The sequence below is a fragment of the Anarhichas minor genome, unplaced genomic scaffold (assembly GCF_050575085.1).
Source record: "Anarhichas minor isolate MPS153535 unplaced genomic scaffold, ASM5057508v1 ptg000040l, whole genome shotgun sequence".
NCBI lineage: Eukaryota > Metazoa > Chordata > Actinopteri > Perciformes > Anarhichadidae > Anarhichas > Anarhichas minor.
Window position 1 is genome coordinate 8,180,887 of NW_027466486.1, and position 22,882 is coordinate 8,203,768.

Sequence of the window (22,882 nt, forward strand, 5' to 3'; positions counted from 1 at the left end):
ACCTCTTTTTGATTATTGTAAACGCTGATGAAGAAAAAGTGGTTTGATTGTTACTTGTGTAAAGTCTCTCCTTACTGTGCGTGTGAAAACAGAGTAAAGTTGCTTATAAATGCTAATCAATGGGACGACTTGACCTCTGATAATTACAAAATAAAAGATATCTCAAGGTTCCAGATTCAAAATTACAATTCTCCCATCCAAATCAACCATCACAGATTACCAAAACATCAGAAACAAATAACCATATAATAAAACCAAAACCAACATGAAACTATATATTGCAAAATAAGACAGGTTAAAGACAAACATCCTCTTTACAAAGTCCTGGTTGTAGTGTTGTATCCTCTGTGGGATGTGTTTACGGGGAAACAGTGAAACAGAAAGAAGGCCGGATGACTCTTTGACCAGAAACGTCTCTGCCAACAGGCAGAAAAAGGAACTGCATCACGTCTGTCCAAAGTTCCCCTCAGTGAACTTAAACCTCACACATGATTTATGATGTTTATGCATCAGGTGTTCACGACATTTCAAGAGTTGCAAATAAAAAAAAGACAATTTAGATCATTTATTTCAGACATGTTACACCGAAGCTACATGAAATCAAATCAAATTGACTGTGAATATCGACCTGTTGTTCAATAACATTTTCCAGAAACATGTCAAGAGTCTGTTTTTGTTTCCTGTTTCCTCCTGAAGACACATTTCAGGTTTGACAGCAAATCTGTTTCTGAGTGGTGATCTGAGTGGTGTGACTCTGAGTGTCACGCGAGTGTGTTTGTGTGTGGGTGAGACTGAACCTACGCCGGCGTACATGAAGGTGACATGAAGTCCCACAAAAAAATAGGCATAGTCTTTGTACAGCTTCTCTCTGGGGTGAAACAACATGTGTGTCATATAGTCCATGCAGGAAAGTAAGTACATTTACTCAAGTACTGAACTAAAGTACTACAATGAGTTACTCCTACTTTACCAGAATATTTCCATTTCATGCAACAGTCTACTTCCACTTCACCATGTCAGAGTAAACAGTTATTTTAACTTCTCCACTTTTCTAAAACAGCTGTAGCCACAAATTACTTCAAGATCAAGCTTTAAAAATCCTATTTACATTTGCATATTGGAGTTGAGTTTGTACAATATTTTATTGTATATATATTTTTTCTTTATCCTGATTTTGTATCCTGTATACTCTTTAAAATACGATCTTTGAAAGAAATTGGAATGACTTCCACCTCTGACTAAATCTTCAGTGCACAAAAAAGGTGAGGATCCTGCGATTGCCGCTTATGCAGGTGAATTGACTTAGAATCAATCACAGCACAAAGACAACTGGACGAGGCAGACTGAGGGGCCGAAACCAGGTGAAAAGTGGAAGAGCTTGTTCTGCAGTCTCCCACTCCCACGCTTTCTTCAACAATAACCGCCTTCAGTCACAAGTCGCCTCACCGGTCCCATCCATAAACCTCCACCACGCTATGAAGCTGTATAAATAAGGCACACATTGTTGTCCGTGTGGTCTGAAGTCACAACACCGCAATGAGTAAAGGTTGAGCAATTATCAGCAGGAGAAAAAAAGGCAGAAAGAGGATTTTGTTTGATTATACTAAAACTTAAATGCGTTGTCGACTCTGAAAGAGGCTGAAAACTGGTATTAAGACCTTTGAAAGTTGTAAACATCAAAACATTCAAGCAGATTTAGACAAACCACTACTTGTGTCTGAGGCCTGATGAGAAGATTGAGGGATTTCAACTGATAAGATCTCATCTGATTAGGATGTTACAGCATGAGGTTGTCTTACACAATCACACTTGCTCACCACTAACAATAGTAGAATGGTTCTGCATCTGATAATATCTAAACTGATCCAAAAAAAGGAGCGGTTTATTTTTCTTTTCTGTAAGTTTTCTGTCATCGTGGCTCGGCATCTTTGTCTCTCTGTGTGTTGAAAATGAAGGTGGCAAGACTTTCCAGGCTTAAAATAGTGCGTTGAAGCGACAATGATCACGCAGGAATGTTGTGTGTTCTGTTTGCCTGCATTCCTAAACAACTCACTCACCACACACTTTTAGCTACAGTTGAGAATGTATCTATAATAACTTGTTTGTGTGTGTGTGTGTAGCTGGGTCAGGTAGGTCCTATATAACATCACAGAGCAGCTAATGTGCCATGAAACCAAACCACAGTCTGGTTGATTTGTAAACCACTGTCAGACTCCCCACAGATCTTTACAAGATTTATTAGAACCTGAATATGCTTTCCTTTTTCCCTTGTAACATTCGGATGCAGAATCCCACATCATCTCTATTTAGTGTCAGTTAAACATCTTAAAACAAACAGCTTCATACTCTTTATAATCCCTCCACACCCACGCAGAGTCGTTCATATGTTTATACTTTAGTGAGCAATGCTGCGATGTGTTCTGGTTTTATCACATGTTTTCAGGTGGTGATTTTATATCTTTGGTGCTGCTGCTTGTTATCCAGAAGACATTTTCCTGCAAGGGTGATAAAGAAAATAACTTATTGTATCTGAACTTCACAGTAACATTTATTTTCAGACTATTATTTTTTTAGCGGTTTGACATTTTCCTTTAACTATAATTAGAATTAGATGAATTGATGGGCGGATGAAAGCGATTTAACAGTAAAATTACATTGATCTGATTGAACTAATTTACCTGCTTTTTTAGGCCCATTATGAAAAATTTATATAATTGCAAATAGCAATAATTTCATTAAACAACAATAATTTATTTCATGAATAAAATGACAGAACATATCTTTATATTGCTTGTTTTGCTCAACCAACGGTTGAAACTCTGCCTCTTTGTCATCACTTTACACACACAACCACAAACATATTCACATTTCATTTTCCAATCTCTTATGAAAGCAAACACTTCATTCACAATTATGTCAATTGTTCTACATTTATTTTGCATCAAAACTTCACACGCAAACACCAAATAAAACAGCTCCTTCCAGATGTCAACTGCACACTGATGTGCTCAGTATAAAACAATATTATCAAGAGTATTTACATTTCCATTGGTAGCATCATGTAAATAAAGACTATGTAGACAAATGCAATGAGGAAACAAACACATGTTTTTATTCACAATACTGAAGTACTCACAAACACAATTACTTTAACTGAAGATGTCACAAACATAGTTATTGTACTGCTCACAAAATCACAATCACAGTCCATTGCAAACTTAAATCTGATTTCTAGGGTTCAAGCTCTGATTTCTAAGTGATTTAATTGGTTTACACATGTTTTCAAATGTGCATTCTGGGACAGGTGATGATTCAGTGTTGTATGTCAATGGCAGTGTTTAGCAAATAACACACACAGGGTTTTAGTTTTGAATGATTTGTCTAATGTAGATAACCGTGTGTAGTTATTTGTTTCAAAATTTTCCAACTTGGTGTAAAGCAGATAATATGCTTATGGTTTAGCAACAGTTGAGTTACATCTATAAGTTAGTAGTTTCAATAATTGTGCCATTTAAAAGTACCATTTTTCGTGTCTTGGCATTTTCAAAAACTATAATCAATCAATCAGTTCTCTAAATAGTTGCCATTTGATATTCTGTCAGTCGAATAACCAATTATCAGCTAATCCTGTCAGCTGTGCAAATCATCACAGTAAGTTTAATAACTAAGTTATTTGCATAATAACAATTGAACATCCACAGCTCAGGGCTAAAACATGAGCAGTGTTGTGAAGCAAAACACACACAAACACTCCATCAAGAACCCCAAAATCCCATAACACCTGGAAAAAGTACTGACTTGTTTCCTCCAATGAGTGTGTGTGTATGTGTGTGTGTGTGTGCGTTAGCTCGAGTGTTTTAGGAGTCGCACTGCAGCATGCGGGTCTTCCGTGCCCTCTGTGTTTGTTTTGACTGTCATCAGTGGGAACAGTGTGATACCATCTAACCCCGGCCTCAGCAATTCTACTGAAAAACATCACGACCACGGAGAGAGTCTGATGAGGCTGTAATTAAAAAAAGAAAACCCCGAGTAACAAGTTACACAGGAGCAATGACAATCTCACAAAGTCTATAAAATAATGCTTATGGATCAGACTCATATATCATCCACAGGTGGAACTGAGCAGATGTAAATAACAAGCCTTCACATCATTTCAAACCTTAACTGTCCTGTGTGCACAGTTACGAAGCCTGTTAACATTTAGTTAGAGAAAGACAAACAGCATGATAATGATCTTCAAACACATTACAACACTGTTTCATTAGTCATATCAGCTCCTCAGCTGTTTACCCAATAACAGCAAGCTTCACCGTGAGCTCCCAAACCTCAAACCTTCACTGACGGTCCGGTGTGACTCAAACAGACGTCAATACAGTTACGAGCACTTTCGGCTCAGACAAGTGCTCACATGCTAGAAAAGTGGGATGGATTTGCATCTTATTTCCATCTCGGTTTGGTGCCTGGAGAGAGGCGGGACGGCGTTAAAAACCAACTGTCTTCTAGGAGGAGGGAGGGGGAAAAGAAGGTTGGGAGAGAGAGGTCAGGGGGGGGGGGGGGGGGGGGAGGTTGAAGCCCGCTAAGCAAATTGACAAAGATGCCACAAAGCATACTGGAGGGTTTGAGTCGTTGGAAACTGTTGAGCTCGGCTTCATGTTGCATCCAGGGTGTGTTGACATATGCTTGGATGTCCATTTGTCTGTGGTTTATTGCAGCACCTTTCATTTCTCGCTGTATGTTTGTGTCTCACTTCGAAACAGTGATGAGATCATCTCTTTGCCTCGGGCTATTGAACACCAGCAACTACTGGAAGCCCGGGTGTGGGTTACTTTCTGTTGGAGAGCAGACTCAAATTAAAGCAAAAACAAACATGATTAAGCTAGATTTGTTTTTGTCATTTGACACTAGTCGGGGTATTTACTCCCATTTTTAAGTAATTGAATGAAGGGAGTAAAGTCTTTTTATATAACACCTATCTAGTAAATAAAAGGAAGACAAAAAAGTGTGCAGATATCTTAGATCCAACAGGAGAGAGTTGCAAAGTTTAGAAGCTGTGACTTTGCGTTTGGAACAAGGGAAAATAAATTAAACCTGAGCAGAGGATCTCAGAGATCTACCTGTGACAAGGAATAGATCTCTAATGCGGTCCAAGACTTCACATTCTGGTCAAGAGATGAGTTACATCTAAAGAAGGAACAAAAGTTTTCCTGCAACTCGGGGACAAGACCAACGGGCCGCTCTGTTCTATCAGCATTAAGTTCTGGAAAACTATAAGCCATCTCATTTTAATATGCTTTGAGCAGTCCTGTAAATGATATCATATGTTGAGGGTTAAGAGAGATATATAATTGAATTTCATCTGCTTAGTAGTGATCATGTTACGCCTCTTGGATTGGATTTGTTTCAGAATTGATCATAAAATGGAGTCTATAAAGCCCTACACAGCCTGGCTCTACTGTCTATCAGACCATGTCATGAAAATGTCATTTTTTCTTGATAATATACCTTTAAAACATCTTAATACGTGTAGAAAGCATAGGCGATCGGACCTGGAACAACACCCTGGGGCACACCAAAAGACAGATCAGAGAGGTACTTAGCAATATGTTATGTTCATCTAAACAATTACTTTTTCTGCATTTGTTTTTCTCTTTGAAGCTCCCAGAACATTGGATTCCAAACCCAGAGGTGGAAAATAACCAAGTGCATTTACTCAAATACTGTTGTTGAGAGGTACTGCTTTACTCTAGTATTTGCAGTTACATTTATCTGACAATCAGCAATAGTTATTAGTTACAGATTAAGAAAAAAAAATGCATGATAAGTTTATTAAATACAATGCATTGTTAAAGAGTTTATCTGTGGTTTCCAACCTTTTGGCTTGTGACCTCTTACAAAAAATCTGCGTCTGCTTGGGATCTGTTGTCACGTTTCAGATGTCTGTGTATTGTCATCATTTCCACCAAAGAGACATTCCCCCTCAGTCTAACAGTCTATTGTCATATACTATCAGTACCAGGGGCCATTTTTCCACAGTACTTTTACTTTTGACACTTTCAGTTCATTTTGCTGATTATTCTGAACTTTTATTTAAGTTGGATTTTGAATGTAGGACTTCTATGTCTGTCGGGTGACTTTTACTGTTATTCATTGGAGTATTTTTGCGTTATTCTAGTACTTGTTACTCAAAGATCTGTCCAAATCTACTTCTTTTCCTTCACGAGAATATCTCAGTAGATCTTTTCTCAGGTTTGAGCCCACACTTTTATCCAACTCTTTTTTGTTTGTGTGTTTTCCCCTCATGGTTTGGCCTCTCAGCTCTTTGTCAAGTCAGCGTCAAGTCAGACCCACCGTCAGCAGCCCAGGTACATATTCCCAGCCTCACACACACACACACACACACACACACACACACACACACACACACACACACACACACACACACACACACACACGCACACACATCCTTGTATCCCTCCCTCCCTGTATTATCCCATGTCCTCAGTGCAAACACAAACAAGCTCCTGGAGAAGCAGGTGTCTTTCCAATGGGATAAATAAACAGTAAACCAGGATCCAGGAGCAGGAGGTTGAGTCTGTGTGTGTGTGTGTGTGTTTGTGTTACAGAGAGAGAGACAGTGTGGGGGGGAGGGGGGATTACAGTTATTTTCTGTCTCAGTGTGTGTTTTTGGGGAGAAACTTTGAATATTGCTGATAGCATCTTTTAAGCTCCCTACGTTTCTAACAAAGCTGTTTGTTTTCACTCAGGGTGTTTCCTTTCATCTCTGGTTTGGGTTGTTGTGAATGTATGTTTATTTTATTTTTTTATCATAATCATCACAGCTATTTGTAGAGGATTATGAAAAGTAGAGGCAATGCAAATCTAGTATGTCACATAGGCTCACAGCAGCGTAGAATATATCACAGATATAAACTTTTATAAAATTGGAATCTAATTATTAAAATCTTCCATAACTTGACTTCTATAGAAAACTCCCTGTTTTATGAAGCCCTATTGACAGTAATTTGTTTCATGCTACTTGCTGCATGATGCTGTAAATTAGATGTTAACTGTGAAGAGTGGGCCCCTGATTTGGTTACATGCTTATTCATCGTTTCATTTGCTCTCTTCGATGATTCTGGAGGTTTCGGGACTAATTTGCCTTTTTTCTTATCTGCAGCTGTGCAGGCTGATGCTAATCTGTTCTCCAGATAAACAACTCTATGTGTTGTCATCCAGTAACGGGGACACAGGTGGGAGTATTACTTCATAAAATGAAGAGAACGGTTGACATACAGTTAAGGAGGAGGGTAAACTATGTATTACATTTAGTCGGTTTGCACGAGTGGTCATCTGAAACAAGATTTTAAGATTCAGTCTCTCTGTGCCGGCTTCCAGAAATATAATGTAGTAAAGTAAACCTCACCTAAACTCAATTGACTTACTTTTACATCATATTTTACTTCATTTGATCTTTTTATACATTTAAATAGATTTTTTTACAAATTTGCTCAGAAAATGCCCAAAGATGTAAACAGACAGATCTACAGCCTTTTAGAATTTAAAGATAAACATTTCTAAAACCATATGAATAATCAGTTGTGTATGATTCTCATGATATTTGAACTCAAGTGATCTTGCAACATGTTTTGAAACTATTAATCAGCGGTTGAGAAAACAATCTCAACACAAGGATAGGCACACAACCTTTTAAGTCTGTCTCCAACTTGGAAGATGACTAATAGAATATACTCACTCGAAGTCAGACTGCTGAAGCTTCATGTTATACTCATGTTATATCAACTTCAGAACACATTTTGTACAAAACAGGCCCTCTGGATTTCGTTTACACTAGAAACTCGTTAGAGAAGGATTTATTTCTCAACAACAAAACCTGTTTCAATGTTCATTTGGGTACCTGAACATACCCTTTATAAACAGCTTATTACAGTTTTAAATTAGGTAAATTCTTAGCTTCATGTTAACTTGCATTGATGATTATCAAGGATTTCCATGAGCTCCATGCAGTGATGTTTACAGATTATACATATTGGGAAAAGAGAGGCCAGGAATCTGATCATACCTGCAGATACCCATGAGGTTTTTTTGTTTGATCTTTTTGATTTGATTCCCGTTGAAGGGCTAGACTAAACTGTTACATATACAACCAATATCCTAATGCTGCAGTGACCATGCCCAAAAGAAGGTGTTCCTTGCTGATCCAGTCCTTAAATTAGCACCCCACCACAGGTTTGTGTAAATACATTTATCAGTTGTGATTCAATTGTAATACTGCCGCATCCTTGTTTTTTTTTTTCACCCTTCGTGTTTTGTCCTTTTAATCTTTTGAACAGCTTTTTTTGTATTCAACCCTTTAATCACCTCATCCTTTTAAAAAAATAATGAAATATTTGAACCTCCTCCTCTGGCTCACCCCGAGTCCCTCTCCAGGTAGGCCACCAGGTGAGCCAATCACAACCTCAGAGAGGGCAATTGACAGTATGGCCCCGCCCTCCCGTCCACCTGTAATCCAATCCGCGCGCCTGTCACAGGTAATACCGGCCTTAATTTCTCAGCATTGCCCCAAAAAAAGCGAGAAAAGCTGACAAAACCCGTTCTCTCAGAAGGGGACACCTTGTTTGTTGCCGCAGCCCTCATCCAGCGTTAGCGGCGGAGTTTTCCTTCGGTAAAGAAGACGGATCGGATTTTCAGTACCAACTAGAAAGTCCAGTTCGACCGACCGAAATGTCACAGGAGCATGACAAGTAAGTGTCCTGACTCTGCATTTACAGCATGCATAATGAGCACGAGACATTATAGGCTTGAAATACGTACTCTTAATATTGTGGGAATTTTTACACTGTTTGTGAGTTCATGGCACTGACGGATTACTAAAAGCCTTCAAGCGCGGTGGTCCACCTGTGACCTGCAGCTGCTGGCTGATATTTTAAAATGTGTTCTGATGTTTAATTGAGTGTTATTTTTAGGATTATTTATCATAGCCTTTTTTTTTTAGGGTGAGTTTACTCTAAGACTTGGCTGCCAAGCTGGAAAGCGATTATATCTCATCGTTTCCCATGGTGTAACTCCGCTGATTTCACCTGTCATGTTCAAGCCTGTACAGGTGTATCTCCACCTGTCGTGCGAGCAGAGGCGCATGTTAGAATGAAAACTGCCCCGTGATAGTGATGGGCGGTTTATTGTTTGATTTCGCTTTAAGCTCGAACAGTTATGTGGATATAGTCTCGATGATGTTTGTTTTAGGAATACATATGAACCTCAGCTAAATAAACGGTCTCTGTAGATGGTTGTATATTCATGACGGAGTTTTGATCAACTTAAAAAGTAAAAGTAAAAAGCATGTTGGTAAAAATGCTTAGCTTATATTCTGTATGGTTTTTGAGGGCAATAACGAGGGAAGTTGTGAGGGGAGTGAAATTGTACACCTGCTAGGCGTTGGCTCGACTTTACTAACACAGACAGAAGTCTAAGCAAGCACAGGGCCATATGAGGTTAGTGGATTTTACTCTACATGACTCAAATGTTTTAAGTGTCAAAAATGTGATACTAAAGGCATTGCACAGTTATCTAAATATTATATATATTTTTTTTTCATATTCTTGTACATTCAAAAAGAGAAATGATGCTGCGTTACTGACTACAAGTGAAATCTAATTTCAATCTCTGTCTAAAAAAACAATCAAACTCTTTTTTTTTGTTTTAGAAATGTCCTGACAAGTCCTTCGAGTTTTATTACCAGTAAATAATGGATATTATCAGGTTGCCTTTTATGAATAGCACAATTAGATATAGGATTACTAATTATCACTTAGCTTTAACAATTGAGTGGGGGGAAAAAAGCTGTATTTGTTGTAGATACTGAACATGGAAACTGAGCCAGTCAGCTTACACTTTGTCATAATCACTTCATAGTGGCAGAAAATCAGGCAGTTGGATTTAGTGGCCAGATGATTGAAGGCGTATTGTAAGTGTAGTTTCCAGAGTTTGACAAGGAAAGCTAATGATAGATGAAACTTCAATAACAAGAGCTGGACTAATGACTTTACTTTTGTTGGCTTAACACGTCTAAGTAAATATAAGCTGACCAAACATTCAAATTTACTCCGAGTTCAGTGTTGAAATGATCAACGTTTCTCACTTGTTGATATTGTGTATTCATTTCTTTTTTAGATTTAAGACGTTCACCTGAGTTCAATGAGCTTAAATGAACACGTTATGACCATTACCAGCAGATGAGACACATCGAAACACAAGCTGGTATGTTCTTTTTGGTCCAACTCAGTCCTGTTTACAAAGCAAAGACTCTAAAGGCCTCACAAGATGGAAGAGGAAGAGGAGGAGAAAGACGCAGCCGGTGACTTTGAATAAAAACTCATGGTTCTCTTACGAAAACACTAGCACGAGCTGGAATGTGGCAGGGTCAGTTGCGTCACTTGCGGTCAGCTTCTCAGCCAATGAGAAGTTCCCGAGTCGTCACACCGGACGAGCCTGTAGAGCATCTTTCGCTTGAGACACCTCGGTGGTTTGATGGCTGAGATTTGTTACACAATCATTGAAAAGCTTGAACAACAGGTCTTACGTATAAAGAACATCTAGTTGGTTGATCTCTGGCTCTTATAACCTGTTTGTCTGTTCTGAACGAGGTTGTGATTGTAGGTCTTGGCTTTGTGAACTCGACTTGAAGTCAGTGAGACAAATCAATCTGTGGAATGCTTGAGAAGAAGCTCTTTAAAGGAGATATTAATCCCAGAGTCTATGTGTGCTTTTTTTTTTTAAACATGTATAAGTAGTGTCCATACCGTATAAACCTTAAACTGTTGACAACTGAAAAATAATGTGCTAACATTTTTTATATGCACTGTTAAAAAGCTTTAACGGCTTAAAAATGAATTTGTATACGGCACTTATGAAACTCTATCTTCTCACAGTAAGCGTGCGGTCCTGGTTCTCCAGAACGAGCCGGGCTATGGCGGCCAGCGTCGCTCCTTCACCACAGAAGACGAAGCCTGGAAATCCTTTTTGGAGAACCCGCTGACGGCTGCCACCAAGGCCATGATGAGCATAAACGGGGATGAGGACAGCGCCGCAGCTCTCGGCCTTCTGTACGACTACTATAAGGTAACAGGAAAACCTTAGCAGTGGATCTGGAAGCAATCAAAAGTGCAAAATCTTGTATCGGGAGTTAGTTACCAAATCCTTACAGGCTTTACCTATGTGATCTTTTTCCGCACTGACATCCGACCATTAAGCAGCATCTGTGAGGCAGAGCTCATGTCATGTAACTGATCTATAGACAGCAGGATGACCCAGCTTGTTGGATGTGATGCGGTCAGACGCTGAGCGGCTGTGTTTACCCTCCCATACAGGTGCCCAGGGAAAAGAGAACAATAACCCAAAACAAGCCAGAAGCCCTGGTCTGTGATGTGGATCCCAACAAAAGGTAAGCAACAGCACGAAAAGCAGAGGGGAACCACGGCAATAAGGCAACAGAGGGATTCAAGCCCTTTCACATTCTCTGAATTCTGTGTCCACATTTGCATATATACAAGTGAGCAGTGCACAGTGCAGCCTTAACTGCTCACTAATTCATTTAAAACTGCGCACGTATTCATTTGTGGAGGAGCACCTTGTTTCTCCAAAACATCTCTTCAGGACAAAAAAAAAACAACCTTGTTTTTAGCATGAACACAATTGTGGAGTCTAATTCATTAGATTTAAAGTTAAATGATAATATAAACTTTATTCATCAGGGGATCTTGTTTTTGTTTGTTGCAGACACCAGATACAGGCCGGACACTCCATAGCGCCACATCAGGAAAGCGGTATGGAGAGCAGGATCCAGGTCCTCAAGGGGCCCTTCAATGTTCTTCAGATGGCCCAGGAGAAGAGGGCCCAGTTCCCCTCACCAGGTCTGTTCACATTCAATAGCATAAACAGAGACGAGCAGCTTAAAAACAGAAAATCTGATCGTCAGTTTGCTGATTTTGTCTATTCAGACACGACCGTCACCGTTTCCATTGCCACCGTGCCAAACTACCCGCCCGTCAAGACAGAGGGGCCCACCCATGGCTTCTCAGTGACCGTGCCAAACAACTGCACCGAAACCGACGGCCATGTAGGCGTCTTTGACCGCCAGCTCACCCACAACACCATGCAGTTCAGCCCCAGCACCCAGTCCCGCACGCCCCCTGACTCCACCTTCTCCGAGAGTTACAAGGATGGTTCCCAGGAGGTGTGTGTTTCGATCCCCCTCTTTCTAAACCCCGCTAATGCTCTCCCTACAAACCCCCTCCTTCCTCTCCTCTCCGCTCTCAGATCTCTCCCATCACACAATAGGATATTCACCTGATCCCATGGAGCCAGCGGTGGGCTTAGCCTTCCCTGGTTTTATTTGAACATGCCAAAATAGCGGCCAGTGTGTTATTATGCCATTGTCTCACAAACACAATAAAGTGCTGTACTCTTCTCCTTCAATAGCCAAAGCCCTTTCTCTCTCCTCTTTTTCTATTTTACCTGGAGGCGAATTACCTTAGAATATAGAGTAACCCAACAAAACGCCTGTCCAGGAAAAAGTGAGGGGGAATTGAAGGAAGGCTATTAAAATGAAAATAAATAATTGAAAATCAAAGCAAAGTAGCTGTTTAATACCCTCTTCTTGCTGGGCCTCACTTCACTCTTTATCTGTTTTCTTTGTGCCCTGCAGGTCTTTTCCTTCCCTGGGGATATCCAGTTACGTATGGCGTCCATGGCGCCTGAGAACTACACTCAGTTTAACACCGTGCCGGGGTAAGTCGCACTGCCGACTGCCCACCGTCCAACTTCCACCGCCGTTCAGCTTTTTAACGCAACACCGCAGAACGGCCTCATTCATGGCAGTCACAAGGGAGACACCAGACTACCCTCCGTGTGAAAGACAAGAGTCGGCACACTCGCGTTTTAGCTGCACTTGATAAATGAAGCGTGTCCCATTATGCTTTGGTTTTTGAATGCTATTGTTGCATTGTCATCCAGTTTTACAGAAAATAAAAGCCTTTTCGTCATGTTTTATTCTTGATGTTGGCTTCATTCTGCTGCTTTTTTTTTACCGTATTTTAGGAACAACTTTGAGTACACTCTTGAGGCGTCCAAGTCTCTGCGTCAGAAGACAGGTGACGGGACGATGACGTACCTCAACAAGGGACAGTTTTACCCGATCACCCTCAGGGAGATTGACAACAAAGGAATGCACCAACCCATCACCAAAGTCAGGGTAAGAATAAGAAATAAATCTGAATCAAGACAACAACATAGGATTAATCACTTAAATCAAATGCTAAATTATCATTTTAACCTTTGTTCATCCATTGCCAGAGTGTAGTGATGGTGGTGTTTGGGGAGGAGAAGTGCCGAGATGATCAGCTGAAGCACTGGAAGTACTGGCACTCCAGACAGCACACTGCCAAACAGAGGTGTCTGGACATTGGTAAGAACCACTATTTGTATTTAAACTGTCAATCACATAAAAGACATGTACTATTTAGCAGAACAAGAGTGCTGCAATAAAGTGTCAAATTAGTAGCTTAGCAGTATAGCTAACAGGAAAAAGTGCGTCGCTTGGGATTCATTCTGCTGTTAAATTCACGAAACTGTTGTCTTATTGTGACAGCTGACTACAAGGAGAGCTTCAACACCATCGGTAACATCGAGGAGATTTCCTATAACGCCATTTCCTTCACCTGGGACACCAATGATGAGGCCAAAGTAAGACAGTCAAAGAGACACTCACAAACAGATTCACGGATATACATCTGATTGACACCATATTCAAATCACAAAGCTGCTTCTGACATCATTTATGTAAGAACAAGAATGTGTTTGGTCCACAGGGATTTCATATACTTCCTTGTCTTGAACTCTTAATACGAGCCTTGAACTTTTCACATCAACACATTTAAAACCGTAAGCCAAAAATCAACTACTCCTCCTTTTTTTTAAGGTCTTGTGTGTTTTGCCAAAGACCAGAATTTAGGTTTCAGGTGTTAACACCCCTTTGTCGGCGATCATCAGCGGCTTTGTTCATTGTGATCCTCCAAAACAATCGTTAAAGAAGATTGGGGCCTAAATAGAAGAGTGAGGATGCTGTCACGTCGTTCCCCCCCTCCTCTTGTGTGTTTAGTCTTGTTGCGTGGAGACATTGAGGTGTGTGGTGTTTCTTGACTCGTCCAACCTGCCTGTCTCCCCTATTGTGATGCTGTGCGTTAAGGTATTTCTGCACACCAAACAGGTGCAACAAAGAGTGCAAGAATGAGGAAACTCAGCAGGGGGGGGGGGGTGGACGAAGACTGGATCACACAGTTAACAAATAAAATCCTGTTCAACGGGTAGGAGAGATGACTGAAAAGAGGAGCTCCTGTCCTCTCTCCCACTTCCATTTTTCATTTGTTGTTGACCCTCATGTCGGCGCTCCCTGGCACCAGTCCACTGTCAGCCCGAGATGGAGGACGACTGACAAGCTAAACAGACGAAGAGACAACATGGCGCCACGGATCATCTCCAGCGTCTTGGTCTCTGTGGGCTACAACTTAAATATTCACAAACGTCTCTCGCGCACACACACACACATACCAGGATGTGGGTCTAACTGTCTCATGACTCGAGGCCTGTGTCCATAGGATGTTCATCCTTGTGTGTATTTTTTGAAGCACCTCCCTGCTGCGTTGTTTGAGCATCTCATCAATTACATGGAAAAAGTGTGTGTGTGTGTGTCTGTATTTACCTCTCTTTCTCATTTTCTCTCTGTGTGTGAGCAGGTGTCTGGCTTTCCCCCAGGGGTGATTGCTTTGCAGCATAATATGTATTGTGGCATATTTGCAATAGGCAGCCCCTCCCTTATGTTTACCTGCTCTGGGGCAGTTAACTGATGTTATCAAAAAGGATGACAATTATTTCTTTAATGCTTTTAATAAAGTATAAAGCAGCCAGAAACCCCAAATACAAGAAAAAAAACGTAGGCACATCGAAAAACGTACAGAACCCCAAATATTATCATAGAACAATTCAAGGTTGCAGAAAATATGATACACAAATACAACTATAATACAGTGTATTTACATGTCAAGGGATTTTATTCCAACTTGACAGACATTGTGACATCAGCACTTTTAACTGGCTTTCTCAGCGTGTCTCTACATGATATATGAATAAGATGTATACATAAAATGCTCAGTGTATTCATCAATGAATAGACTGAGAGGGTTTTACTGTAGTTATGCAATGCACAAATGCATTCACTCAGATAACTTTTCTTTTGGCCTTTTAATACTATCTATATGATCTGCGATAGCTGCTGCTCACCCCTTGGTTCCTCTCTATTAGGTGCTTTCAAAATGTTATGATCGTGTGTTTTGTTGACACAATGATAACCTGTTTTCAATACAAGCACCAGGAGGACGAGGGAGCATCTCCACGAGAGAAACAAAATATGAGCCTGTGATTACTGTAGTTGACCAATGGAGGGCAACACGGAACACTGAATGTAGTCTGAGGACTGAGCAGCAGAAAGGCCTTCAGTGTTACACTATGACGCTGACGTGAATGATTGAATAATGAATGAAAACCTTCATGATTTAGAAGCAGTTGACTTGCATTGACAAAGCTTGTGGATGTTTTTATTGTATATGTTTGTTTCCCCAACTTTGTACGGGTGAAGGTCGACATGTTCTCTGTGCTTTAAACACCACTGTTCCTCCCTCCACAGATCTTCATCTCCGTCAACTGTCTGAGCACCGACTTCTCCTCCCAGAAGGGTGTGAAGGGTCTTCCTCTGAACCTGCAGATTGACACCTACAGCTACAACAACCGCAGCAACAAGCCCATCCACCGCGCCTTCTGCCAGATCAAAGTCTTCTGTGACAAGGGAGCCGAGAGGAAGATCCGAGACGAGGAGAGGAAGCAGTCCCGCAGGAAAGGGAAAGTCGCTGAGCTCAACCCTGGCCTGGCCTGTGAGTCACTCTCGAGTACTTCACCTTGTATAACATGCATGGAGCAAGGGGACTGAAACTGCTATTATTTGATCTATTCTTTTCCCACCTAATCCCAGAGTTTAAGTGTATTAGTCATAACAGATAGTGGACACTGGCAGTGATGAACCCACTCACACCACTCTTGTCAATATCCACCTTGTTTCAGCAAAAAAAAGGTCTGATGAAAAGCTACCGTCCCATAGCACCCAAACAGCAGACAGACAAAGTTAGACCTTAAGACTCACATTGGGCTTAAATGTGCTCAGACACACAACTCTAAATGCTTATGTTGCTCTGTGTTTGCTGGATGTGTAAACTACCAACTTTTCTCTAACACGTTTGCTGTAACAACGTTATAAGGGGATTCTATGTCAATGTCTGACAGCTTGTTGTGCTGCTCCCAGGTAGCCATAACAACACATTAATGCAGACTTTAAAGACACTTAATGGACACCTAATAACAAACTAAACTGCTCCCTGTCGCGTCCTTTCCTTCCAGTTGTGGATGCCAAAGTTCCCATCCTCCAGAAACGCAACGATGTGACCATCTTCAAGATGATGACCGACCACGAGACCCAGCCCGTCCTTTTCATTCCTGACATCCACTTCTCTACCTTCCAGCGCCATGTGAGTGCCAGTCACAGACATACAGCTCCAGCATGGATCGCCACGTCTTGCCTGTCATTTCTGACCATAAACATTTTCTTTTGCTACATTTATGTAACATTTGTTGCATCTTAGATGGACCATGAACAGTTTTATTTCCGCCTCCACCCACTCATCAGCCAGCTGGGTCGAGGTGACATGATTGCTTGCTAGTTGGCAGGAACATTGAGTTCTGGTTTGGAGCTCTGAGTCCTAGAAACCAATAGCTGTGTTTCAGACTGCTTACTCACAGGATGAATCATTTACCAGTGACTCAAAAAGAACCGGGGGGTTCAGAAGATACTACCTGTACTGCTAACTTTATGTGTTCGCATGCTCAGAGGAAAGTAAAGAGGTAGATTTAGAGACGAAGAGAAGACTGGACTGGACTCTGAGCTTTGCTTCTTCCAGTCAGGACGAACACGTGACATCACACTTTCAGAGTGTGTGTGTGTGTGTGTGTGTGTAGGCCTGGCCTGGACACATCATTTCAGGCGCTTTTCAATGTTTTCTTTGACATGTAAGGTGAGCTGCTTTATTTGAAGTAAATGTCTCTGGAGGAAAAAATAATTTAACTACTTGTGACCTTTGAGTGCCCCCTTCTGGCCACCTCATGAGCTGTCCCAGAATAACTAAGTCTACCTTGCACCGATGAGGCTGAGGGAGGGACAGGAGGTTATTTTTGGTGTTGCCGAAGACATTGAACCTGACTGAACTGCTATCAGTTTCTGATAAACTCTGGGTTTACAGAGTTTCCTCTCAGAATAGAATTCTATTAACAGAACAACGCCTGCAATTGATACAGTTGCAGAGAAAAAAGGCTCCACTAGAACACCAGCTTTCTGAGAATTAAAAAAAAAGACAACTAAATATTTTTCATTGACTTTTACATTATTTGAGACAGTGAATTGGTTGAAGGAGTTTCATGCACTCTGTAATTTACTGCATAACTGAACACAGCCAGCACATGTACTACAACGTGTTGCTGCAGTGTAACTTTGACCTGGCTGACTGGATTTGCTGCCGGTATGCAGAATTAGTATTGCAGCAGTGACAGAGTTGTACATGTTTAAACATGCACTGCAGGATATATATTAAAATAATTTAATTTATGTTGGGTACCCAACACTCAGATATCTATAGCTGATACTATTAAAGTCATCTCTGAAGCTATATATAGTTGGTAGTTTATTTTAAAAACTCTTATCTTCCATCTGAGTTCATTTTTCTGTTTCTGTTTCCTCTGCAGCCTTTCCCGACAGAAGACGGAGAGGACAAGTGAGTTCACTGAGGCACTGATTTTACACTTGCTCTTTTCACACTTGCTTTTGAAGTCGTTTTGAAGCGAGACAACCTTTGGCTCCTTCCCAGTAAAAGGAATACAGAGATGCATAGCTTGTTTCTAGGAAATGAACGTTGGCATTGTGTGCATACCTGTCAGTTTTACAGCCTGTTAGCTGGTTGTTAAGGGCATTTCAGTAGTGATTTGTGTGCGTGTGTCCACTGCAGCTCGGGCATGAAGAGATTACCCTTCAGTGATGAGGAGTTCGGTTCGCCCCCAAACAAGATGGCGAGAGGAGGGGAACCAAAGAAAGGTACTGTGTGTGTGTGTGTGTGTGTGTGTGTGTGTGTGTGTGTGTGTGTGTGTTGCTGTAGTGTAATGCTTTGACTGTTCACATGCTCATCAGGTGAGTTATGCTCTTCTCAGGGGAAAAATCTGTGTGTTAAAGTGTGTGTGTTTGCTGTGGTCGGCCCCTGGAGGCCACACTCTCTCTCTCTCTCTCTCTCTCTCTCTCTCTCTCTCTCTCTCTCTCTCTCTCTCTCTCTCTCTCTCTCTGAGCCATGTGATTATTCCAGGTCCTTCAAAACACATACACGTGTCCAAAGCCTCCACTGACCCAACAAAATACCACTGATAACTACGTGCACACACTCATGCAAACAAGTCTATGCCCTTTACCCTATATACTATTCATAGGCAAGCAGCAAACATGTTTTCAATACTAAAATGTGTAACTATATGCTTAAAGATGTGTTAGAAGGGGAAAGTTATGGGCTTCAACTTGATCATTTAAAATCTCTTTCACACAGATTCTACATGAATACACCTGCATACGTACAGCCAATAGAGTCACAAAGCCAGACTAAATCTTCCAAGATGGGTTTGTGGTGCAGGATTTTAATGTGGAAGCCATCTACAGAGAACCAATAGACCTGATCACATGTATACCAAACCAAGCAGTGAACCACAGGGAGGTTTCCAGGGGTCATCAGATGCTTATGTTGCACAAAATAACGTGTACATTGCAGATTTTCTTTTTGTGAAATACTGCATACTTTCACCTCATCAGGTCTCTAAAAGGCCATCAAATGAACAATCTCAGAAGCTAAAACTGCTCATAACTTGTGTATGACTATACAGCCATAAAATAAGCCTCAAATGAAACATGATTCAGCAGAAAGCATGACCAATTTTTCACCTGAAATTGACCTTAAATCAAACTAAATTGTGTTAAAGGTTTAGGTGAAGTTCCAGGACTTTCCAGGACAGCTATCGTGTTTTTCCAGTTAAAGAATTGTCAGCGCTGCGATAGTTTGGCAGGAATCATGTTGACGTTTGAGTGAAAGAGAGAGCTGCCAATGTGCTGAACAGCTTCCATGAAGTTATGTCCGTCTCTTGGCAGCTCCAGACCACAATGAACTGTGGCCTATATATGCTGTAGCATTAGGGAACACCACCATAGAGTCACTTATCATACTGTTTCACTTCTTTATTATTTGGTTTCGCTCCATTCTGAAGCTCAAACTAGTGAAAAAACTCCTATTCACATAGTTACGTCTTTAAATATTTGTTGTATTTAGAGGCCAGAACAGGTTGGAAAACAACACAAGAAAAGCTATTTAGGGCACGATCTATTTTAAGAAGACTGAGTATTGTGAATCAGACGGGGGTCTGTCCATGTATGCTGAGTGTGCTTTCTAGGCGTGCTTTGTCTGGGCCAAGTGCCACTTCTTTGAGCCTGGATGCGTGCCTGTAAAGTCTGGCAGGGTTGTATTTAGTTTACAACAATACATCTTTAACTTTACTAATGGATTAAACAGACGTATGGGTGCATGTGCTTCAAAATAGAGACAGGGATGCAGTAAAACCACGAATCTTTAAACCCACACAAATGAACCAAACCAGCAGTCAAGCTGTTCAGACTGACGCAAATTCACGCTTCACGCCTGCCAGTGACTTTTGTCTGAGGCCAGATTTGGGGTTTGCTTTTGTGTCCAACCCATGAACATACATGCTTGGCTTTGACGAATTCCCGTCTCCTCTTTGTCATTTTTCACCACACAGTCCTGCTGTACGTGCGCAGGGAGACGGAGGAGGTGTTTGATGCCCTCATGCTGAAGAATCCCACGCTGAAAGGCCTGGTGGAAGCTGTGAGTAGACTTCAGATCATCGTGCTGGTAGTGGCTGGTATTGCGCTTCATGTTTTTGTTTCATATTCGAGGTCTCGGGCCAATGCACTTGAGACCCAGTTCTCGCTGTGTGTCCAAGAAACAATGGCAGGTTAAATAATCTGTGAGAGGACACCGACTCTAGAATACAAGGAGTGGATCGGGGAAATAAAGAGAGAGTGAGAGAGAGAGAGAGAGAGAGAGAGAGAGAGAGAGTTAAAAAGGAACACAGGCGATGAAAGCATGCAGTAATGGAGGGGAGGGGTGGGAAAAACAAGTTGTGGAAAAGAGCAAATGGAGAAAGCGGAAGAGGAGAATGTGGGACAAGGGTGTGTAAAATGCAAAAAGAAATAGAAGCATGAAAAGAGGCAGGTGTGAGGCTGCTTTAGGCTACAGGGGTCGTGTTCAGTAATTATGGAGAACCAACAGTGGAATTGATGAGTTATAACAGATGAACCAGTCAGGATTAGAATTGTCTTTGTTAAAGCGTTTATGTTTCTTTCAATAATCTAACATTGATTTGTGGGGGGGTTTTTTCAACCAGATTTCAGAGAAGTATGAATTACCTTTGGAGAAGGTTGGAAAAGTCTATAAGAAGTGCAAGAAAGGGTGAGTTTGATTTATTAACACTGCACTACATTATGTGTAGGACCTTTGTGAAGGACCTGCCATTAATTAAAAGCCACATATTCCTCCTACAGCAGGGTTTTCCTCAGGGACAATCTCAAGTTTTTTTTTTTTTTTACCTCTAATAGGCAAATAAAGCAAAATTTAGTTCTCTGTCAAAATGTGCATAATAAGAGTGTCAATCAATTTTTCCCTGATTCATCATTGGCTGATTTATGTCATATCCCTTTTACAGAGAGGCCAAAACTCCTTTACACTTACGCCAAACCACACTGATATTTTGCCTGATTTAACTTCCAAACATATTCATAATGGGTATTTATTTGGTAGTTTGTGAGTGAATTGAACATTAGCAATCAGACTAGCTGCTGCTGTGATGCTTATCAGCCAATCATGAGCTGTGGGAACAGAGACCACACAGGCTTGATTGACATCATCCCATAATTGGGATGTTGAAGGTAAATTAAATTGTGCAATGATTTCATTTGCATATTTAAGGTAGAGCCATGCTCTTGAGCAAAATCTTGCTGTAGTGCAACACATCTTAAAGGAATGTTTGACAATTTGGGAAATATGCTTATTTCTTGACTGAAGTTAGAAGAGAAGATTGATACCACTGCTAATATATATTTGATCAGCAAAAATGTGGCTGTAGCTGGTTAGCTTAGCTTAGCACAAAGACTGGAAACAGGGGGAAATAGCTAGCTTGTCTCTATTCTACTGCTGGCTGTAGCAACATTTTCAATAAAGTGTATGAGAGTATCACTTGAAAAGTATATACAGTAGATTGTAGGTTGTGTAATTAAGGACATTAGTCTTTCGTTTTTTTTGGGATGAGGATGAAATGAACAGGTCACTAACCCCCATATCTGATATATAATAGGATCCTAGTGCACATGGACGACAACATCATCAAACACTACTCCAACGAAGACACGTTCCAGATCACCATGGAGGAGATGGGCAGCATGTACAAACTCACCCTCACTGAGATCTGATTGGATGGGAGGAGGTGACATCACCCAGACCGGAGGGATGGAGGATGAATGAAATGAAACCGTCAGGAGTAGTGGTTTACACGTCTAGTTATGCAGTGATTATGGACTTGATTTAAAACTTAAATCATGTTGACTTTGTGCTGTATAAACGTCAAACAAATTTTAAAAGTCCCACAAGAGGTATTTAAAAAAAGCCATAGCTCTTAATCGATCACAATGTTGATTAGATATGTAAGTTAGACATTTTGATTCATTTGAAAACCTTTTTTGTGCATACGAATCAACAAGTGAGGACAGGTTTTTATCGTTAAGACGTCTTTATTTTGTATCCAGTAAGTTGCACCTCAGATAATAATGCCTACTTTTGTAAATTTGTGTGCAGAGCATTTGTGGTGCTGCTATACCTCATGCTATGCAAGCAGCAGTGTTTCTTTTTATAAGGGGAAACGGCTCGTCTTTTGCTTCCTGAAGCCATAGCACTGATGATTACAATCTGTAAAGTTGGGGATTCTGTGCCCAAAATGAAGACAGCAAATCGTTGATGGAGCCCCAGTGGTTCAGTGTATTAATACTAAACAACATGGCAGTATTTAGTGTGCAAAACTCTTCAACCATCATACAATTAGGGTAGAATCATGTAAATGTTTATTGTACTTTTTTAGCATAGGATACATGTTGTTTGTGAACGAAATGACTTAAAATATGTTTTTTGTCAGATCAATATAAAAATGGCCTTTTTGTAAGTATTAAATAGTCATTAAATATATATATCTCGATAACGATGCTAAAACACAGCTACCGTTCCCCTGTAGAGTAGTTTTCTGAATGTCGATGAAATAGGTCAATGAATGTCAAGTACAGTCGGGCTGTTCTGGAAGTGCAATATGACATTTAGGTTCAGACACATTCGGAAAAATAACATCTCCTCTATTGCCATAACTACGGTATATAATACATATAATCTGATAAAACGAATTGTTTTTTAAGGAAATATTGTTGTATATATCCACTGAAAAAACGGATCTATCTGATCCCTCCTTTTGTATTTCAGTACTTATGTGTATATATTTATTAAGAGATGGATGTGGGTCATTGTTTTTTTAAATTTACTATATATATCCAAATTTCTATTATTCCTATTAA

General features: G+C 40.6%; 1 protein-coding gene across 1 annotated transcript; it reads left to right on the top strand.

The window, feature by feature from the left end:
* Positions 1-8,077: 8,077 nt before the first annotated feature.
* On the top strand, positions 8,078-21,739 carry grhl1 (grainyhead-like transcription factor 1). Its single transcript, XM_076108087.1, has 16 exons — positions 8,078-8,762; positions 10,947-11,136; positions 11,385-11,458; positions 11,794-11,927; positions 12,015-12,250; positions 12,722-12,804; positions 13,114-13,267; positions 13,369-13,480; positions 13,664-13,758; positions 15,755-15,965; positions 16,516-16,646; positions 17,914-17,942; positions 18,174-18,259; positions 20,011-20,096; positions 20,659-20,723; positions 21,625-21,739. The coding sequence occupies exons 1-16, from the start codon at positions 8,743-8,745 to the stop codon at positions 21,737-21,739; spliced, it is 1,821 nt and encodes a 606-aa protein (XP_075964202.1). The 5' UTR covers positions 8,078-8,742.
* Positions 21,740-22,882: the final 1,143 nt, after the last annotated feature.